Source organism: Plecotus auritus (assembly GCF_963455305.1).
Source record: "Plecotus auritus genome assembly, chromosome: 3".
Lineage (NCBI taxonomy): Eukaryota > Metazoa > Chordata > Mammalia > Chiroptera > Vespertilionidae > Plecotus > Plecotus auritus.
The window spans coordinates 215,375,254-215,396,867 of NC_137772.1; the positions used below are offsets into that span (position 1 = coordinate 215,375,254).

Consider the following 21,614-nt stretch of genomic DNA (forward strand, 5'->3'; position numbering starts at 1 on the left):
TCAATCACATTGGGAAGAATCAGTATCATTTGCTGAGCATGTACCCAGCACTGTGCTTAGCTATTTTACATATTATCAGTTATTCTTCACAACCTTATCTATATAGAATCTAGCTATTGACCACATCTTACAGAAAAGATTACTGAACCTCAGGTTAAGTCACTGGCCTAAGATCACACAGTAAAAATTGGTAGAGCAATTGGCTCATTCAAATCTAAGCCTATTTGGACAATAAATATATACTCACCCTAGTAGAGTGGTCGGCAAACTCATTAGTCAACAGAGCCAAATATCAACAGTACAACAACTGAAATTTCTTTTGAGAGCCAAATTTTTTAAACTTAAACTTCTTCTAATGCCACTTCTTCAAAATAGACTCGCCCAGGCCGTGGTATTTTGTGGAAGAGCCACACTCAAGGGGCCAAAGAACCGCATGTGGCTCACGAACCGCAGTTTGCCGACCACTGCCCTAGTAGAACAGTACCTGGAACATAAGTGTTCAATACATTTTTGTAAAAAGAAATGAATGAATAGAGAAATAAATGACTAAATAGGTGAATGAGTGAATGAGAACAGACCTTGTTAGATAAGTTCAGCTGACCCCTGTCTTATAAAGGGCCTAAATCAGGGTTTGCTTGCTGCCTGAGAAACCTAAATTAGAATGAATACTTGAGCCTCAGAGGAAAAATGTGAACGGCTTGCTCTGTAGGTATTTCCAAATAACTGATGCTAACAATACAGCCCTGCATTGGTTTCTGACCTACTGAGCAGGGGTTTCTCCAATACAGCGAGTGCTTCTCGCACTTAGGAGTGCATGGGAACACTGGTCCCCACCCCTAGGGTTTTGGATTCAGTATAGTTGGGTGAGACCAGGTGATGCTGACGCACCTGGTCCTGGACCACCCTCTGAGAACAGCAGTTTCTGACTCTAGGACCTCTGCTAGGTCCCGTGAAAACATCAGTCCCACCGCACCTGGCCACAAAAGTAGGGGGAGGAGAAAGCGGGAGGCGGAATGCCCTTCTACAAGCCTGCAGTAAACAGCACAGGCCAAAAGCGGTGGGCTTGTCCACAGATCCTATCTTTTGTTTTCTCCTCCTCATCTCTGGCTGGATGTTTTGAGCAGTGATTTTCACCAGAGGGCAAAAACAATATCCCCTTGCGGGAAGACCTAGCAGAACCTCAGGAGGCACAGGTAACTCGAAAAAGGATATTGTAATGTGTACTTCTAGGAAGAAGATAAGAGGCACGTTTAACTGATAGTAAACTCATCCCAAGTGTCTTCGTGGTAAGAATTTGGAGAATTTTCTACAACCCAGACTCTTTTGCCATCTTCTTGCAGACAGCAGGTTTGAGGTTCAGAGGGCAAAGGTGTGAGACTCATGTGCTTATCAAAGAAGGCATGCTTGTTTGTCTATTTTGTTCTGTTATTTTATGGTTGAGAAACTCTTCCGAAGGCGACTGATTACAGCTGACCAATGCTACATGGGCCTCCGACTTAGTCCCAGAAAGCCAGGATCACCCTTCCTAAGATAGGAGCCGTGATGAAAGCAGATCACAATGCCAGGGGCCAAAAAAGAGTCCAATCGTGCAGGGCCAGGAAGAGAGATTTCCAGGAACAAAAACCCGGGGCATAACAGGGAAGGCAAGGCCCAATCTCCCCCACTCCCTGGCCTTTTCCTCTTTACCCGCGGGACTGTTACCAGATGGGGCGCTAAGGTTCCCTAAAGTACAAGATGTTCATTCTCTTGGTTGTGCAGACTGGGTCTCCTAGGCTTTCAAAGGGGAAACGGGGGTGGGAGAGGGTGGGGGGTGGGGGTACCTCGAGCCTTTGATGTTTGAACTCGGATCCTGAAATCAGAACCTCAGGCAAAAACTTTTTATCTCGCCCATCCTAGGCAACCAAGTTGAAAGCTCTGGCGGGCACTTCCTTTTCAGCTGCTCTTTCCATTTTGTCAATTACCTCCCTACTGAGAGAATGGAATTCCTTTGACTGGAAACAGGGGCCCAGCTAGCGATGGTGCCAGAGATTTCTTCCTTTTCTCTCTAGATTAGGTTACCCTTCCTATCCCGCACTGGCAGGTGTATTTCCATCCTTTTATTGGACTGGGCATTAGAAGCCAGTCATGGGTCCTGTTGGCAGTTGACAGATTTGTGGGTTAATCACCTTCCCCCGTGGGTCAACATGGGAGCAACCCCAGAGGCTGGTTTGAGAGAGAAACATTTGAAGGGATTATTTTTGAGATTTGGTGAACAGCAGCGCTGATTCAGCGAGGTCACAGATTTTATAAGCCTGCGGGTATTATGAATAATATATAAATAACTTACATTTCCATGGACTGCTGTGCAGAAATATCTTCTAAAATACTCACAAAGCTGGGATTTAATGCTCTCCCGTATTTAAGACAGCCATCTCGGTGAGGGCCAGAAATTACCCTCATCACAGAGTCTAGGACAAGACCCACAATGGGGGTCGCTACAGACCACCAAATGACTGGTTGGTTTTATGAGCACCAGCTTCGGAATGTCCCTGAGACGGGGTTGGACTTTCAGACCCACCATCTATTAGTTGATGTAAGCTTGGGAAACATTACATTTTCCTTACCAGAAGTTAGAGATGTTAACAGTTCGTATGTAATAGGTGGAAGGATTAAACTTGATAATACATGACACGTTCTAGGGCAGGGTAAACACTTAACAACTCCTAGTTTTATTAATATTATTTTAAAGTACAAATTGAAAAATGCTATTTCCCTCATCAAAATCAATGGCTTGCCCTCATTCCTGGTGTAAAATCCACACTCCCTCCTTTTGCCAATGTGACCAAGATCTGGCCCTCTCCAACCTCCTCTCTCCTGCCACCATCCTACTCACTCACCACCTCAGCCTCACAGCCTCAAAGGCCCTCTATCACTTCTACCAACACAAGCTCCTGCCCTCCTCTGAGCATCCACACATGCTGCTCCCTTTGCCTGGAATGCCAAGCTCTCCCAAGGACTTACTCCCTGCTCATTCAGGTCTCAGTTCAAAAGCCACTTATCTATTCACTTGCCTACTCACTGAATGTCAGCTCTATGGGGCCAGAGCTTATCTTGTTCACTAGAACAGGGCCTGGTACATATTAAGCACTTACTTGATATTTTTTATGAATGAATTGCTTTTTCTCTGGAACTAGTATTTCAATATCACCAGATAATACAGCCAAGATGATGCCTTCCCCTATGAAATCCCCAAGTTCCTAAACATACAGGGAGGTACACCATTGCTTTGTCATGTTGCTATTGTTATTGCTGCCAACGCTACGTGTGCGCGTGCGCGTGTATGTGTGTGTGTTTAATCATAAAGGTCCTTGTTGAAAAAGAAATTACAAAGTTCCTTAACAGCTTCTATTCATTTGGCTGTTGTCCAAACAGCCACTTAGATGCTTTGGCATTGTTTTTTCATTATGCAAATTAATGCATCCCTGCACTCAGCTAAGACTCTTGACTGCCCTGTCAACCAATCAGCTTCCAGAGAGGTTTCCTTTCTCTCTGTGAAGGGATGAGAGACCAGCCCATCAACTCAGACTCGGGGCCCACCACCATTGCTGCCACCCACTGTTCCTACCACGTCCCAGCGTTGAAAAGGATAGCAAAGGCCAGGTTGAGGGGGATGCCTGAGGCAGAGAGTTCAGCCGCAAAACATAAGGTCAAAAACACAGGGCTGAGGTCTGGCAGAGGGGAAAACCAAATGGGGTCAGAAGGCTCCTCTGCTAGGACCACCAACTAACCATGACACCAGTGTTAGGAGCTGAATCAGGCCCTCCGAAATTTACATAGTGCGGTCCTAACTCCCAGTGCCTCAGAATGTCACCCGATATGGATATGGGGTCCTTAAAGAAATAACTGGGGTTAAATGAGGTATTAGGGTGGATGTAAATCCAATGTGACTGGTGTCCTTATAAAAATGGGAAATTTAGACACAGACACACAGAGGGAAGATGATGTGACAACACAGGGAGAAGATGGTCATCTACAAGCCAACGATTCAATAAACGATGGCATTTCCATAAATGGAATACTATAAAGTGTTTTAAAATGTCTTTGTAGGGGAATATTTATTGACATAGGAAGAGATGCATAACATAAAAACTGAGAAACAATCAAACTAAGCTGTATGATCCAACTTTGGGTGAAGATACATACAGATATAGAGAAGTAGATAAAAATATAACATGGGTAGAGAGCTTTTTATCAAACTGGGAGTTAGAACAGAAAGTATTTTTTAATTTTAACATTAATATTTTGATTATTTCCGCAATAAACACATATTGCTTGTGTAATATTTTTCCAGGATATTTTAAAAATGAAGATTTGGGAAATTTATACTCTCCATTTCTTCCCATGAGGGAGCAAGGAGGTTGAAGCATGAGCAGTTTTATAAGCTTTGCCCCATCCTGCCTTTCTATGAACACCAGCTACAACCTTGACTCCATTTGCATCATCAGATCCCTCGTCTTTCTTAAAATTAATTGGCTCTGCTCAAAGGTACTTCCTAACTCAAAGAGCCTAACTTTGGGTAACTCATGACACCACCCCCTGAGCATCAGTTTTGGGGAATGACGTTTACAATTTATCCACCTTTACTTGGTCACCCAACAAATTGCCATTTTTCAGAAACAAAGGCTGTCTCACATACTGGCGTTCAATGGGGTGGATTGCTTAGCAACCACCAAGGCACTGGGAAGCCGGAAGAAGGCACCCGCCAGAGGTATTCTATGACCAAAAGGAGCTGCGCTACATGTGTCCGGTTGCGTTCAAGGTAACTAAAGAAGAGATAGCACCCGGCTATTTTTGCATCCTGAGGAAAAATACTTGGCTCCTGCCCAGAAGGGCAATTACCTAAAAATCTTGGCAGGCCCCATGGTATGAGGAATGGTAACTGATAGGAGGATGAAAAAAAAAAAAATCACTGACCTTCATAAATACTGATGATATGAGGATGGTTGAGGGATGACATAATCTCAATCTCTCGTCTGATGTGAACCATGTCTTGTTCATCCTTAATTTTGTCCTTACGAATGGATTTTATAGCAACCTGTAAAGTCAGGAAATGAAATGTTACTCAGAGAACTAAACAGATGCAAATCAGCCATTTGGGGGAGTTTGGAAAATAAATACAGATGTTACTTGTTGGCAGAATTGACAATAACAAAACAAAGCTTCGAATACCCCGTCATGTCTTTCATTTAGAGCAGAAACACCCTTCTCTGGACAACAGAAAACATCAGGTTTTAACAGCCTGGGGTTTGGGATGGTCGGTGTGTGTGTGTGTGTGTGTGTGTGTGTGTGTGTGTGTGTGTGTGTGTGTTTCATAAAGCAGAGGCAGCTTCACGTGTCCGGATTCATTTACTCTAGGAATCCTGATCCTTTGAAAAGAGAAAAACGGGGCTCGGTTTACAGGGTATCTATGATTAAACGTGGATCCGTGGAAATTAGTTATCACTCAGCTCCTCTGGCAGCTCCTCCGGCAGCTGCCACGGCGCTGGCTACAAAAAGCTTTACTGCAATGTCCTATCTGGAGGCCACTTCTGCTCCAACCTTGGGTTTTAAGACTCCAGGTAATGCTTTGTTTATGCACTTGCTGAGAAGCCAGATCCTTCCTCCAGCCTTCCTCTTGCCCAAGGCATCCTCAATAGCACATCATGTGACCAAAAGACTCGGCCTGGGGGGAAATCAGCATAAAACCAAGGGAGTGGCAGCTAGACTCCCTGCCCAGCCCCAGTTGATTCCCAGTGTTCTGTGCCAATGTCGCCTGCAAATCCAAACTGTTGAGAAGTGCCAGGGCCAAGATGCAGTGCGATGACTCAAAATAAATTCATCAACAAAAAGGCATTAAATGACATGGGAATCTAATAAGGAAAAATATGTTTGCCAATGGATTCATCTTTGCTCATGAACAAGCTGGTTGGTAATTTAGTTTTCCTTGGCTCTCAGGGGGACAAAAGCTACTTAGGTGGGGGAGGTATCCATGGTAACGAAGAAGCCTGCCAACCAATTTGCTGCGGGTTCTGAAAGCCTGCTGAGTCACCTCCATCCTGGTGCGTCTGTGCCTTAACATCTGTGCCTTCACGTACCTGTCCCACAGTTTCCTAGTAACTCAACAAGAACTGGGAAGCTATTTTTATTATTGTTTTTGCTATTTACTGATGTCCCCAAAACCGGTTAAGTGGACTAGCAGCTCTCTGTACTTCTCTTTTGCAGTACCTTCCCCAGTTGTAGTTAAATCAGTATCTGTATCATTAATTGACTCTCCACTAGTGGAGATCTTACTCACTGCTTTATCTCGGTGCTTAACACCATGCCTGCCACGTGGCTGGCCTGAGAAAACACTTAGTGTGGGCAGGCAGGCAGGCAGGTAGACAGATAGAATGGGAAGGAGAGGAGAGAAGGAGGGAGGGAGGGAGGGAGGGAGTAGAAGGGGAGGCAAGGGTTGATGCTATTAGGTGATGAGTGCTCAGACAAGAGAAGCGATATTGGAGTGAATAGGTGATGAGTGCTCAGACGAGAGAAGCGATATTGGAGTGAAAAAGAAGGGAGTCTCCTGCTGATGGGGAAAATAAGACTTTGGGGGGGGGGGGGAGCTAGCAATCTGAATCTGTGCCAGTATCCTAATGTACATTCTTGATAGCCTATAATTAAGTCACTGCCCCTTTCTCCACAATCTGGTCTTGCAAGACCTGTTTACCTAAGTACTCCCATTTTACAGAGGCCATAAACCATGAACAATACACAACCCCTGTAGGGAGTTATCAGCGCTGGCGGCAGGCCAGGCCTTTAGGTGTGGTCTCACGGCCCCCATCCCAACACACGGGGCAAAAAGCCCGTTAAAGGTCCGGAAGTCCCATCCATATTTGGGGGACAAAGAAACCAAAGGGTATAAAGGGAGAGCTTCTTCCATATTGGTTTGCTCAGGATTTGGAGAGAAACAGTCCCCCTGAGTCACTGTACTAGTACATGCAAACCATCTGAAAATAAATGGGTTTTTCCTGTATCTCCAAGTACTCCTGTGTATTTTTCGGTCGCCTGGAAAATTCTGTCACACTGCCAAACAACACCGCCAAGACACGGCAGGGAGATGACTTAGGGTTTCTTGGACATCCTACCTACAGGGGCAATCGAGGAATGAAGGAAGCAGGTAGGAAGCACGAGACATCCTGCCAGATAAAAGGCGGCTGCACAGACAAGATTAAGCTTCCAGCTACAAGGCCCCTTTTCATCAGGGTGCCAGGCTCAGAGCTACCCCGGGTCTTCACCACAGCCCCATTCAGCACACAGCAAGAAAGCCTCAGTGTGCTTACGTCAAATGTAAGGATATGACTGGAAGGCTTTATTTCATCTGAGCAGGGCTGGCCATCCTGAGAGCTGGTTCTTAGAGGAAGCGGACAGTGAGCACACACAGGCCTGGAGGATGTGGGTGGCTGTTGGACCAACTGCCACATTCCTCCAGGAACTAAGATGGGAAGAGGGGAGAAACCACCCCTTTGATTATGCCGTAGGCTGAACTTGCCCTTGAGGAGGCCCTATTGTCCAAGGACAATAGGAATGCATTCTTTCACCATCCAGGGTCAGGGGAGGGTAGTGACATTCTGGGGGGTAAGAAAATAAGCCCACTTGTCAATCCCCCCAACAGGAGCAGAGGCCCAGGGCGCATTTGCCAGGGGGGTGCTTCCAGCCCCGTGTGAAAGGGGAGTGCCCACATGCTAATAAAACCCACTGAGGACCCAAAAGGGCTCCACAATGTCAATAAGCATGGTGGCCTCCCTCTTCCAACAATGAATCTTCTGTTGAAATGTAAAAGAGGGGTCATTCTATCCCCTATTTCAAAGGGGTGGTAGAAGTCAGGAGGAGACAGATGCTACAAGTCACTCAGAACTGTGCAACTGCCAGGGCCAGAGGGAAGGCTTTCGGTTCAGCTCCCAAGAGCAGTGAGATGACTACCCAAGGTCACAGTTAATGGCAAGCCACATAAACAATGATAGTGATAACAGCAGGCATTCATATATGGCACAGACTCTGTGCTAAGCGCTTTATACCCCTCAGATGGTCACATGCTTCTCACCACTCAAGCTTCAGCTTCACGCAGCCCCCTCAGGGAGGACCCCTCTGACCCCACTGGTTGATAAGGCCACCTGACCGCCTCCTCTACACCTTTCCCCATTTTATCTCTTTGGGGGCATTTTGCACTATCTGAAACTATCCTGGAGGATGTGGGTGGCTGTTGGACCAACTTCATTGTTTGCTGCATATTCATTCAGCCTGTGGGCCAAATTCAGCTCGAGGCCTGTCTGAGGCCTGTTTCTGTAGGACCTCCGACAGCTGAGAGCTAAGAATGACTGTCACATTTTCGAACAGTTGTTTAAAAAGGAGGAGGAGGAGACCTATCTTAGTTAAATGCAGCTTCTGTAATGGAATACAGTGCCTGCTTCATGAAGTTGAAGGAGAAACCAAGCCAGGTACACAGGGAAGCAGAATGGCACAATGGCTAGTGACATGGCTTTGAGTCCTAGCTACAATCCCTCACTGGCTGTGTGACCTTGGGCAGGTTACATAGCCTCTCTGTGCTTTGATTTCCACCATCTGTGATGCTGAATAACAGCATCAGCTTCCCTGTGAGGATTACACGTCAGGTGCTTAGCATGCGCCTGGCCCAGGCAAGGTAGGTGTTCAATAATGTCAACCATGTTTAACCCCGAGAGAGTGTCCCAGAAATAGGGCCTTTCTTCCTTTCATCCACCGAGCCAACTTAAATTCCACCTGATTCCTCATGGGCCCATGAGTGAAGGCCTTGGGAATGGAAACCACATTTGTTCCAAAGGACACACAGGGCTGGAACCTCTCTCTCCTGGGTCTCCAAATTGTAGCCTCATCCGAAATGTCAGGAAGCTCAGAGGGGCTGGGGCCCTCAAGAGCATCATGGCACCTGAGTCTGAGACAGCCGTGGGCAAACTACAGCCCGCGGGCCGGATCCGGACCGTTCGGCTGTTCTATCCGGCCCGCGGAGCCAAAAGAGCGGAGGGTTCTCTTGCTCTCCCCTCCGCTCCTTTACTTTGAATTTATATTAGTTCACACAAACACTCCATCCATGCTTTTGTTCCAGCCCTCCGGTCCAGTTTAAGAACCCATTGTGGCCCTGGAGTCAAAAAGTTTGCCCACCCCTGGTCTGAGACCAAACAGGAAATGAACAACTTGAACCTAGGACCGTCTTCCCCATCTCCTTCTTGTGGTTGTCCATCCAGAGGCACAAGGCAATAAACTCTTCCCCTTTAGAATAAAAAAACTGACTCACACTACCCAGCTCAGCTTTCCTGGATTTGTTTATCTACTTATTCCTTTGAGCGCCTACCAGGTACCAAGCACAGTGCTGAGAAAACACGAGAGGCAGCCAACGCGACTCTGCTCTGACCCTCAAGGTGGAAGAGAGGGGGGACGGGGACAAGACGGAAAAAATCACACAGATAATTACATAATTTCCCTCATGACCAAAAGCTACCAAAGACATGCACAGAGAGGCCAGCATTATAGAAAAAAAAGCCCTTCTCCAGTTTTCCTCCATCCTCACCACATCTACAAAGATAAGTAAAGGGGCCAGCAAGAAGAGATTAGCAAATGTCTGAAACCATACACTCTCCAAAAAGAAAAAAAATCCAATTTGTTCTTGCATGAGTCAGATTTCACTCCGCCTTCGAAATGACTAGAGCCAGGAAGTCAGGTGTCTGAGCCCGACACGCAGCACAGCTACTTTCATAAATGTCCCCTCGTCTAGACGGCACCGTGTGCCTTATAAAACGGTCTGCTTTTAAAGAAGGCCACCCCCTAGTTTAATGTTTAAACCGTACGCAGCCGCAGGTCTGGCCAGGGACCTGCCAATGCTGCCCTGTGGTGCCTGCCTGTTTAAGAGGCACGCTCGGCCCAGCCAATTCCCATCCCTTGTTAAATGTAACGGGCTTGGCCTCCTCTTCTGCAGAGGCTGGTTTGCCTTTTTGTGAATAACCATCCAAAACCACCTGCTCTGCAGCCTGCCACCGTGGCCACTGTACATGAAGAGAGCCCGGTGGTTTCGGCAAGGTTATGGGGATGCAGAGAAGGATGGTGAAAGCTTAGGTTTGTACTGGCTGGCTGACCTCAGGCAAGCCCAAACCTCGCAGGCCTCAGTTTTCCTATCTGTAAAATGGAGTTATTAGCAATTTGTACCTCCTGAGGCTGTTGTAAGGAATAAAAATAATGTTAAGTGCCTGGGACACGGTAGGTACTCACTGAATCGTGGTGTCTATAAATGAAGCCTATCAGATACAGCGTCCTGGACCATGTTTTAGGGGTGATGAGCCCACAGACCTCTCCCCTCCCCGTTTCCCCCACACATCTTCTCCCCACATTTATACTGCAGGAAGAGCAGGTGAAAATTCATATCCAGCCTGCATGCCTGCACACAGCAGGCAGCCAGCTATCTTCCTAGCCTGCTTTGGGGAGTGGGGACGTCCCGGGCAGGTTGTGTGTATTTGAGGCTCTAGCCAAGAGAATCACTGCCATGTATCAGGCTGCAGGGAGTGCTCTAGAACAGTGCCTCTCCTACAGGGGTCATAGGCACACCGTTGATTAAAATGCAGATTCTGAATCCAAAGGTCTAAGGAGGGGCCTGGTAGTCTGCATCGCTAGCAAGCTCCTAGGTGATGCCAAGTGATTCAGGTGCAAGGACCCACTTTGCGTAGCAAGATCTTAGCACTCTGCCTTTGGCCCTGACAGACCAATTTTTTAAAATCAGTGGCAACATTCTTAATAACAGTGACTGACATTACATGTGGCCATGTGCCAGTGGACCTTAGCTCATTTAATCCTTACTACACCCCCATTTTAGAGGGGAAGAAACTGGGCCTTAGAGGACATAAGTATTACCCGAAGTCACCCAGCTTGCGAACAGTGGAGCTAAGACTCCAACCCAGGCAGACTGAGCCCAGAGGCTGCTGATCCTTGAGGCTGTGGATCAAGTCGGGATGGACAGCAAATGTGGTGGCTGATAGAATCTCTCCTAATATTCTCCCAGGCTCAGTGTGATGGGCCCCCTCCAAGCAGATGAAGTTTTACAGGGTCCCATGCCAGGTGCTAAGAGGTGGGACTGGGGAGTAAGGAGCAGGAAAGACACACACCATGAACACGGCATTAGCATCACTTAGTGAAAACAAGGTTGCAGTTATCTGGCAGCTTCCCCGCCATTCACAAGGTGTGACCTCACACTCAGCCACGTTCCACCAGCCTCGTTTCACCTTCCATGTTCCCTGGGGAGCTGCAGGGCACTGAGTCAGAGGCGGCTCAAGGACCTTTTCTTAACAGGGGCCCCATGCGAGTGGCCTCCAGGCACCCACGTTGGAGGTCAGTGCATGCTCCCGTTCCTGTCTGGTTGATGGTCAGAGTTTGGGCAAGTCAGAGCTCCACCAGGCCACACGGGTCCCAAGCTCCACAGGATCACCCATTGGCTTTCACTCAGAAAGCCTGGGCCCAGCCATCACCCCAGGGATGCCACCCAGGAGACCATCTTGCAGCCAAAGCCCCTAATTAATTAAATGACCCCCAGCTCTTCGTGAGCAGCCTGGCCAACTCAGGAAAACACTCCCGCAAGTTGCAATGATGCAACTGGCCCCACAGGGACCCAAGCCAGCTCCGCCGTGGGACCCACAGGCCTCTTCCTCTCGGGCCTGTTGATTCATGTCGTTACATGGATGTTTTCTCAGACAGGAGCAGACTGGAAGCCAAGAGCTGTATCAACAGGCTCTGAGGAGAGGCACCCTGATGCCAGGGAGCACGGCATGTGTGAAAAAGAGCTTCTTCTTCAAAGAATGGCATCCCGCCACTCGCCACCACCAGCCCTTTAATCTTGTAGGAGGCTCTAAAAATATAACCCTCTGTAACTCACTTCTCAATCCTCTATTTCCCAAAACTTCCCATCAGCGATGCTGTTTCCTTGGATGAGACTGATTTTTCTCCTGCTATGAAAAATGTGTTCTATTTCCAGAATTTAAGCAGCAAATCAGATTTTTATTTGACGGTGCCAGGGCCTCCTTGGGCGGACTTCAGAAAGGCCTGGGACGTTTTTTCTAGATGTACAGTCAGTCCTTGATCTCCATCGCCCTCCCTTCAAAGACTGAGCTCAGACTGTCATCATTGCACGTGGTGATGCCACCAGGGAAGTCGGATTAATGACGAAGCAATCTCGGGCGGATTTACACTCCCTGCATGGCGGGCGCTGGGGTTTGTAAACACGAGATAGTGGCCATGGCTGACCGAGCAGCGAAAAGAAGGCCAAGGGAAAGTTAACACCAGTAGCAATGCCAAAAGCAAGCAACAAACCAGCTCGGAGTGCACAGCTAGATTCTCAGAGGAAGCAGTTTGCAAAAGGGTGGTGAGCATACCCCCTGCACCAGATTCCCTGGTTGGGGGGCAAAGGGGAAACGGTCAAAATGCGGATTCCATGGCCCATCCAGATCTATTCCATTTTCAGGGTGGGGGCCAGCTCCTGTCAGCATTTTTTACGCGCTTCCCTGTTGATTCTGCTGCATTCTGAAATTTAAGAAATGCCATCTTAAACCAGAGTAAATGTGGCCAGGATGGCCCTTATTATTCGGTACCTTAAATACTTTAGGTGATTAGTAAAAACTGATGAGCTGCCCATCGATAGAGAGGGGAATTACAAACAAGCTGCTTCCTGGAGGGGACTCGGTGACCCCAATTAAATTACCCCTGGCACACGGAAGGCTGCTTCCTCTCGTCCTCACCCGAGGCGGGCCTGTGGCCGCTGTAAGGGCAGGAAGCTGGCTGCTGAGGGGTGACTTCATGCTCAGCATACAACCTGGGGCTCCCACGTCTGGTCCAAGTGGATGTGTCCAGAGGAGGAGAGAGAAAGTGAGCCCTGGAGCCTCACGTCCCAACTGCTGGGTGAGAGACGGTCTGGCTGCCGGGAGGAGCCTTCTCTTACCAGGATCCCCTGGACGTCTTTCCGGGCTCTGCTCTAATAAACACCCCCACGGCCACCTGTGTGAAAAGGCCTCCAGGAGCACAGGAGATGCTACACAAGCAACTGGGGTCACAGAAGGACTGAAAATGCAGGCTGTGTAGCTGGGACTCCAGTGACCAAGCAGCTGTTTATGGACTTGCGTGTCAGCAGAAGCCAAATGCAACAGCAACTCGAATTCTCACGGGCCACTGCTCTTCTTTCAGGTTGCAACTGCCCTGGGGAGGCAGAGGCAAGGCCGGGCTAGAGGACTGAGGCTATTCACAAGTTGGACAGCCTCAACTGGTAGCGTCCAATCACTCTGACTCTGTTTATAACACGGCTTGGATAAGCTTAGAGTCGTGCAACTTTTATATATCAGCCTCCAAGCCCAGCAGAGCTCCAGCCAGAAATGCTAAGAAACCAGGCATCAGCGCCTCTGCCTTGTCATCAAGCAAAGCCACTTGGCCCCCCCTGCACAGAGGGGTCCTCAGGAAAGCATGTCACAGGCTCAGCTTCCTCATCTGCAATGAGGATGACAAGGGTACCCACAAATTGGTATATGCAGGAATCAAATCGGCTTTGTGCATATGATGGAGGGCAGAGGCCAGGAGTCACTACAGCAGAGGCACAAGGAGCACCATTATCATCCGCAGATGTCAGAGTTGCAAGGACCACGGAATGCTCTATGCCGCCTCCCCTCCCCTCACTTTACAGATGAGGAAACTGAGCCCCAGCGAGGCTAAAGCACACGCCCCCATGCTAACAGCAGCACTGGGGCTGCAGCAAGAGTCCTGAGTCTCACTCCAGTCCTGGATTATTACTCTGGGCGAGGAGTCCTAAGTTCCCAGCCACAGCCAGCAGCCGTGCAGAAACTGTCACAGAAAGGTTCAACATGGACCTGGGAGGCGGGCTCTTGCAAGGCCAAGTCCCCAGAAGAGCTGCATTATTAATGCACCAAGATAAGGAGTGACAAACACTCTTAAGGATGCTGGCAAATGATGTCCCGTTTCGCAGCACGATGCATTATTTCAGCTCCATCTAATTCAGACACTCGGGGGACACCGTACGGTTTCTTAAGGCTGATTTGAGAAACACACATGAATAGGCATACTTGGGAGGTTTTCATCCCATTATTTCTTAATTCACTGAAAACACTGCTTTTAAATATTCACCTCAGGCTGCTACAGAATCACTGACCTTGGGAGCAATGAACAAGGAACAGAAGAGACCTAAGAAACAAAATTAGTTTTCCAAAGGGAACAGAAATTAGTCCATTGACTTTAGCTCATCCCGGTGAGCAGAACAGAGAAGTTTTTAATTTCTTATGATGATAAAATACATAAGACATGAAAAAAAGGGGGGGGGGCATGGCTTTAAATTTTATTTTCTACTTTAACCATGGGTAATTTTATAGCTAAGTGAAAGAGAAGATTCTTTAGAAGTTATTTTTATCCCGACAGACTCCCTCTTAGTCGAAAAACTGATTTATGGCCATTAGAGTGAGCAAAGACATATCAGACAAGTAAGGAACAATAGCCCGGCTGCAGCCTGTCCCCCTGGGGCCCTCATTCATCATCCCCTCACAAGAAGAAGCTTTTTGCCTTCCAAGGGAAGCTCTCATTGTCCATCCACCCAGAGCGTTAGCAGGCTGGTTCCTGCTCCACAGCCCCACTGCCAAATCCATCTGGATGCTTATCAGCCCGCTAATTACCTCTGCAAACCTGCCCAGGATGCTTGTCATGGCAGCACCTCCGGCTACAAAAGCACAGCCCCCCAGGCGATGACAGCCCGACCCCCAAGGAGCATGCTCAGTTCCAGGAAGGTATTTCAGGATGTCTGCCAAGGATCCCTGTCCTCCGTAACTAACTTCTTCAGCTGACCGTCTCCTCCACATCCATCCCCTGCAATGAATCCCATAAAGTTCGCATGGGTCGCTTTTCATAACCCCGCTCACCCTTACTGGTAGGTTTCAGTGGCACAGAGACCCTACAACTTCAGTGCCTAGCAGGTGCCTGGTGTATAGTAAATGCCAAAAAGCTGTCGCTGAAACGGACCCCAACTATTTAAAAAGGACCCTTAACGTTATGCTAAGTGAAGTCAGGCAGAAAAAAACAGATACTGTCTGATTTCACTTACATGTGGAGTATAAGAGATCCAAACACAGAAATAGAGAGTAGATGAGTGGTTGCCAGGAGCTTGTAGGGGTGGGGGGTGGAGCATAATGGGGGGATGTTGGTCAAAGGGTACAAACTTTCAGCTATAAGATGAATAAGTTCTGGGGATCTAATATACAGCATGGTGAGTATAGTTAACAACACTGTATTCTATACTGGAAAGTTTTAAGAGAGCAGATCTTAAATGTTATCACACAACACACATACAAATTAGAAAAATGATAGGCTATGTGAGGGGATGGAGGTATTAACTAACCTTACTGTGATCATCATTTTGCCACATTATGCATATCAAATCATCACCTTGTACACCTTAAGCCAGGGGTGGGCAAACTTTTTGACTCGAGGGCCACAATGGGTTCTTAAACTGGACCGGAGGGCCGGAACAAAAGCATAAATGGGAGTGTTTGTGTGAACTAATATAAATTCAAAGTAAAGGAGCGGAGGGGAGAGCAAGAGAACCCTCCGCTCTTTCGGCTCCGCGGGCCAGATAGAACAGCCGAACGGGCCGGATCCGGCCCGCGGGCCGTAGTTTGCCCACGGCTGCCTTAAGCTCACATATGTCACATGTCAATAAAGCTGGGGGAAAAGACCCTTAAAAAGCCATAAAACCATAGCAGAACATCTTATTCCACCGCACCTGTCACTGAGTCTTTTACTTACTAATTGCTCAGGTGTTGAATACAATCCATCCTTGCCCTGAAATCACTTAGCCTGAACTTGCTGGTCTTTAAAATGGAGCCGGGCTGGAAGATAATTCACAACAATAGCTAAAATCAATCACAGTAACTACCTGTCAAGCCCTTCGTGTAGGCCAGGCACTGGGCACCATCCTGTTGAACGCCTCAACCTCTCATTCACTAAATTCTTACAGAAACAGTATTGTTTCTGCTTTCTTTTTTTTTTCCTTCAATTTTTTTTATTGACTAAGGTATTACATGTGTCCATATCTCCCCATTGCCCCCCCACCCCATTCCCATACATGCCCTCACCCCCCAGTGTCTTGCGTCCATTGGTTATGCTTATATGCATGCATACAAGTCCTTCGGTTGATCTCTTACCTCCCCCCTTGATGAATGTAAACTGAGTCTGGTGGAGGTAACGTGCCCTGGGGCCCACAACTAATAAGTAGGAGAGCTGGGTCCTGCTACAAAAACAAAACAAAACAAAAACACACACACACACACAAAAAAAAAAAACAAAAAAAAAACCAAAAAACCAAAGACCATATTCTTAACCTCTGAACCACTGACAAAGCACGGTGCACCGTCCCGGCACATGGCCGGTGTGTGATGAAAATGAGCTCCATCAGAGTCTCTGGAGATGAAGGCCCCACCAAAGCCACATGGCCTTATCCCCACCCTAAGTCTTTTTTTTTTTTTTTTAAGCTAAAATTTAAACCACTTCCATCTTCAAAAGCACACCCACTGGTGTTCCTTGCTGCTCTCTGCGAGGCCAGCCAATGCAGTTGGCAGAATCAGACAGCAGGGTCTGGGAGGCGTGTTCCTAAAATGATGCAATGAGTCAATTCTCCAAGCAAGCAATTTTGGGAAATGTACTCTGAATAAGGCATTCACCCAGCTGCTGTAAAATATGACCCAGACCTACGCTTTACGTTGCTTACAATCCAACTGGAAAGGGCAGTGAACACGGGAGCTCCTCCCTGTCCAGTAACCATTAAGCCTTCTACTAGTAGAAACTCCCTGGCTTTACTCAGGGGACCAGCCCTACCCCATTGGATGCAGTTTTAAAGAAACTGTCAGTCAAGATAAGTCATGCCAATGGGTGGATCCATGCTCCTAGAGTTTGACTAAGGAGATGCTCTTTCCCCAGAATTGAATTTTCAATGGTCTGCAAGCGGCTGGGCATTCATCCCAACCATCTTAGAAGAGATCATCTGCTAGTACTTTCTCCTACCTAGTTCCACGGGGCTTCCTCAGTTCTTGTCTTTCTTTTCCCAGTTTGGTCCGGTAGGATATGTTGACTGGAGGTTCAGTAAGGATCACTTCGAACCATCTTGCAGAAAGGTGTAGGAAGTCTAGCCATATTTTCTCCCAAGTAATGTTCACACCAATAAAACAGTTACCAGTTATTATTGACTGAATTGTGTGTGTGTCCACACACACATACACACACACACACACACACACACACACACATCCATTTATTGAAGCCCTAATCCCTGGCATGACTGTATTTGGAGATAGGACCTTTAAGGAGGTAATTAAGGTTAAATGAGGTCATAGAGTGGGGTCCTGATCCAATAGGGTTAGTGGCCCTATAAGAGCAGGAAGAGTTACCAGGAGCATATGCATACCAAGGAAAGGACATGTGAGGAAACAGCAAGAAGGCGGCTGTCTACAAGCCATGAAGAGAGGCCTCACAAGAAACAAATCCTTCTGGCACCTTGATAGTGCACCTCCAGTCTCCAGAACTGTACAAAAATAACTTTCTGTTGTTTAAGCCGCCCAGTCTGTGTTATTCTGCTAGGACAGCCCAAGCAGACTAATAGACTAGTCATTATCCATTCTACCTAAAACCCAGTCAATATGTAAACTAACAAAAGGGAGGGCCATCCATGGTCAATATCAGGCATAGCAAGCAGAGAATGCAGAACAGCAGCCTTAACTGCTTTGTTCACCCATGTCCCCAATATCTAGGAAAGAGTCTGGCACCAGAGCAGACATCCAATAAATGTTTATTGAGTTGAGTTGAATCAAACATGATAAATAGCAAAAGTCTTAATTTTCATAAGGATGATTCCTTTCTCACCCATCCACCCACTAGTACCAACCTGGCCCAGTGTCTACAAGTTGCTGAAGTCAGACCACCTACCCAGACGATTTCCCGGATTCCGCTCTGGTCCACGCTGCTCCTGTACTTGTAGGTAAGACCACAAACCCCTGGGTGCAATACCATGGTATAAATGACCGACTCCATGTACACATGGCCACCCACTTAATTTTACTCCCCCATCCCATGAGACAGGCAGGAGAGGGAGACAGTAACTGAGGAAAAGAACTCCCCAAGTCCCCACAGGTCATAAAGTCAACACCCAAGTTTCAACCCAGGTACTTGGATTCTGTCGCCCATGCTGCTTCCGCTGAACCACAGCTGTTTCCACATTTCGTCAAATCGACGGAAACATGGGGTAAAGAAGAAATACTCTGAGTCCTGGCGTTGCGATGCTTCCTTTTTCTGGAGCTTAAGCCTTGGGGAAAACTAACTCAGATTTCGGACTGTTCAAATGTTGTGGGCGACCTGGCCAGGGAGCTAATCAGAACAATTTGGGAGTGCGGCGAAACAAGGACACCCCTTCCTGGATCAAGCATTGTCTTTATGGCAACACTTCATAAGAACCATTCTCTTACAACAAAACTGTCAAATCCAGCAACCACAGGCCAGAAACATCCCAGCTGAACCCCGCCAAGCTGCTTTCTGATGTACTGTACACACAGATACCAATATTCCCCAGATGTTCTCCATGTAAAACATTTGGTTTGAGACACAGCCCTTCTTTCCCAAAAACTCTTACATTTGTTTAATGGACTCATACAGTTCAGCTAACATATCCTGGAGCAGACATCTGAAGCCAGCCCGCTCTGATGCAAGCATCCCATCTGCAGAAAAGACAAACAAGTAAATAAGACCAACCTCCCCAAGATTTATGCCGCCTGCATCTTTTAAGCAGGTCATAAAATGTAAGCTATGTACGGAGAGCAAGGCATATTGCTTTCAAGTGTGTTTCTGAATCCATTTCCTTGTTAATCTAAGACTGATGTTCAAAGAGAGCGTGGGTCTGACATGCCGAAAAGGAGGCGACATTCTCTCTCTACTCCCTCAGAAAAAGCGTTAAAAAATCTGTCACTTGAGCAATGTAGACGACTGAGGTAAAGGTAGGTTTTTCCTGAATTTAGTTATCCAAATACAGCAACAGTTCCTTTATTCCAAAGCCCCTTATCTCTTTACCCACAATCGAGAACACAGGTAAGAGGTGGCAAAAGATTTGGAAGTGCCCATCAGTAGACGAGTGGATAAAAAGCTGTGGTACATTTACACAACGGGATAGTACTCAGCTGTAAAAAAGAAGAAAATCTTACCTTTCGCAACAGCAAGTATGGACCTAGAGGTCTTATGCGAAGTGAAATAAGCCAGTCAGAGAAAGACAAATACCGTATTATTTCACTTATATGTGGAATCTAATGAACAAAATAAACAAACAAAATAGAAACAGATTCACAGATACAGATTGACAGCTTTTAGAGGGGAGGGAGGTGTGGGGGCTGGGGAAGAAAGGTGAAGGGATTTTTTTCAAAAAATCTCATAGATACAGACAACAGTATGGTGGTTACCAGCGGGAAAGAGGAGTGGAGGGAGGTAGAAGAGGGTAAATGAAGGATAAATGGTGAGGAAAGAATATTAGACTTTGGATGGTGAATACACAATACAATATCAGATGATGGGACTAAAGAATTGTACACTTGAAACTTATATAATTTTATTAAACAATGTAACCCCAACAAATGCAATTAAAAAAGAAGAGGTGGTGAAATGGGAAATGCATTGGAACTCCAGTCAAGGGATCCAGCTTGGCCACCTACTAACTGGGTGACCCTGGCCAGCCCGACTCCCCCACAGTGGCTCAGCTTATTACATGAGAAGAAAAAACTTCACTAGACTCACTGCCAGGGAAAGTTCAGCTGTGAAGACTATACACATAAGAGCAACAAAACCTTAGAAAAGCCAAGAAACGTCATCAAGTTCATGCACTGAGTCCCCACAGATGATCCCCCGTAGCTGTCCTACTAACAGTTCTGACAAGCTCTGTCATGGCCAATCTGTGGGCAAGTGGGGAGATAGGAACTAGAAAGTTTCTAGAGACAGCCTCACTGACAGAATCGAGACAGCACAACTAACTTCACCTTTAATCTTGTCCTATGAGTTTTCAGTATTAACCATGCATTCTTTTCGCTGTAGGGAAAAAGAAGAATTTCACTGTTTGAAAAGGTCACAAAAAGGAATGAAAGTTGATGAGGGAGAAGATAGGCAAACTATAAATAGCAGACATGAGAATTCCAAAACACAGTACTGAGGACTATTTAGAAGTTCCCCAAAGACATCAAGACAAGGATAACCTCCCTTCAAGGTACTTTGTTTTAAGGAGCAAGAAAGTGTGCATGTTCTTAGAAAGATTTTCATAATAAATGGATACAATCTTTTTTTAAAAAATGGCTCTTAAATTAGTGAGCTTCAGTTACCTGGAAAAATGTATTTAGAGCTCTGTGTTATAACGTGATGTCTCCACTTAACCAGGAGTCATATTAACCAGTATTCTCCATTTCCCTGACCGCAGTTCATGCAGGTGGAACAGTACTGGTTCCTGGGCTCCTCTCTGCCTTTCCCAGACCCTTCGGTTCAATCAGCCAACCTCCCACTGCCATCCCAGCCAAGCCAACAGCTCCAATATGGCGGCCTCTACAGTCCATGGGGCATCTCATTCTCCAACAAGGCCAGCAAACTGTGGCACGATTGTAACTTCCTCCATTCTAAGGATAATCCCCAGAGTTCAGACTTATGCTTACTCTCATTACTGCCAAGAAAAGGCAAAAGGCAATGAGATAACATATAGAAAATGCCCAGTAGTGTGCCCAACATACAGCAGATTCTCCAAAACTGCTTTTTGAATAACTATTATTAACAAATAAACCTTATGCAGAGATGGGGGTAAGTATGTAAGAACACTAGAAGTGAGAGCCTCAGAATATGAGCCTGAGGGGGCGATGTCAGAGGGCAAAGTGAGACGGGGGTTGGGAGGAAGGGGACAGCTGTAGCCTCTTTTAAGAGGACACTTCAGGTCACCCCACTAAAAGAAGTCCCTCCGAATGTACTTCTGTAGCCCCTAGGGAATCAAGTTTGCAGGATGGAGTTATTTCCCTGAAATAAACAGACACACAAAGGTCGCGACAACTGGAGCCTAAAAAGAAACCAAGCCGGCTGCCGATTTACGGGCAGCCTCTGATGCAAGAGAGCTGAAGGTCCCGGCCCGGCCCGGCCCAGTGGGATGGCTTCCAACACACCGGTCCCCACTGAAGAACATATACTGCTGCCAAAACCGGTTTGGCTCAGTGGATAGAGCGTCGGCCTGCGGACTGAAGGGTCCCGGGTTCGATTCCGGTCAAGGGCATGTACCTTGGTTGCGGGCACATCCCCAGTGGGAGGTGTGCAGGAGGCAGCTGATCGATGTTTCTCTCTCATCGATGTTTCTAGCTCTCTATCCCTCTCCCTTCCTCTCTATGAAATATCAATAAAATATATTTAAAAAAAAAAAAAAGAACATATACTGGGGGGCATGAGTTGGGGAGGGGATTCACCTTCCTATGAACCAGGCCCCAGCGTGACCAGACATGGATGGGGTCACC

General features: G+C 47.0%; 1 protein-coding gene across 1 annotated transcript in view; it reads right to left on the reverse strand.

Annotated features, from left to right (window-relative positions):
• Positions 1–21,614, reverse strand: part of NUAK1 (NUAK family kinase 1) — a 71,672-nt gene that overhangs the window by 33,516 nt on the left and 16,542 nt on the right. The window contains exon 2 of the mRNA XM_080661328.1: positions 4,954–5,074. Coding sequence (XP_080517454.1) covers positions 4,954–5,074 — 121 coding nt within the window. The remainder of the gene's footprint in view (positions 1–4,953; positions 5,075–21,614) is intronic.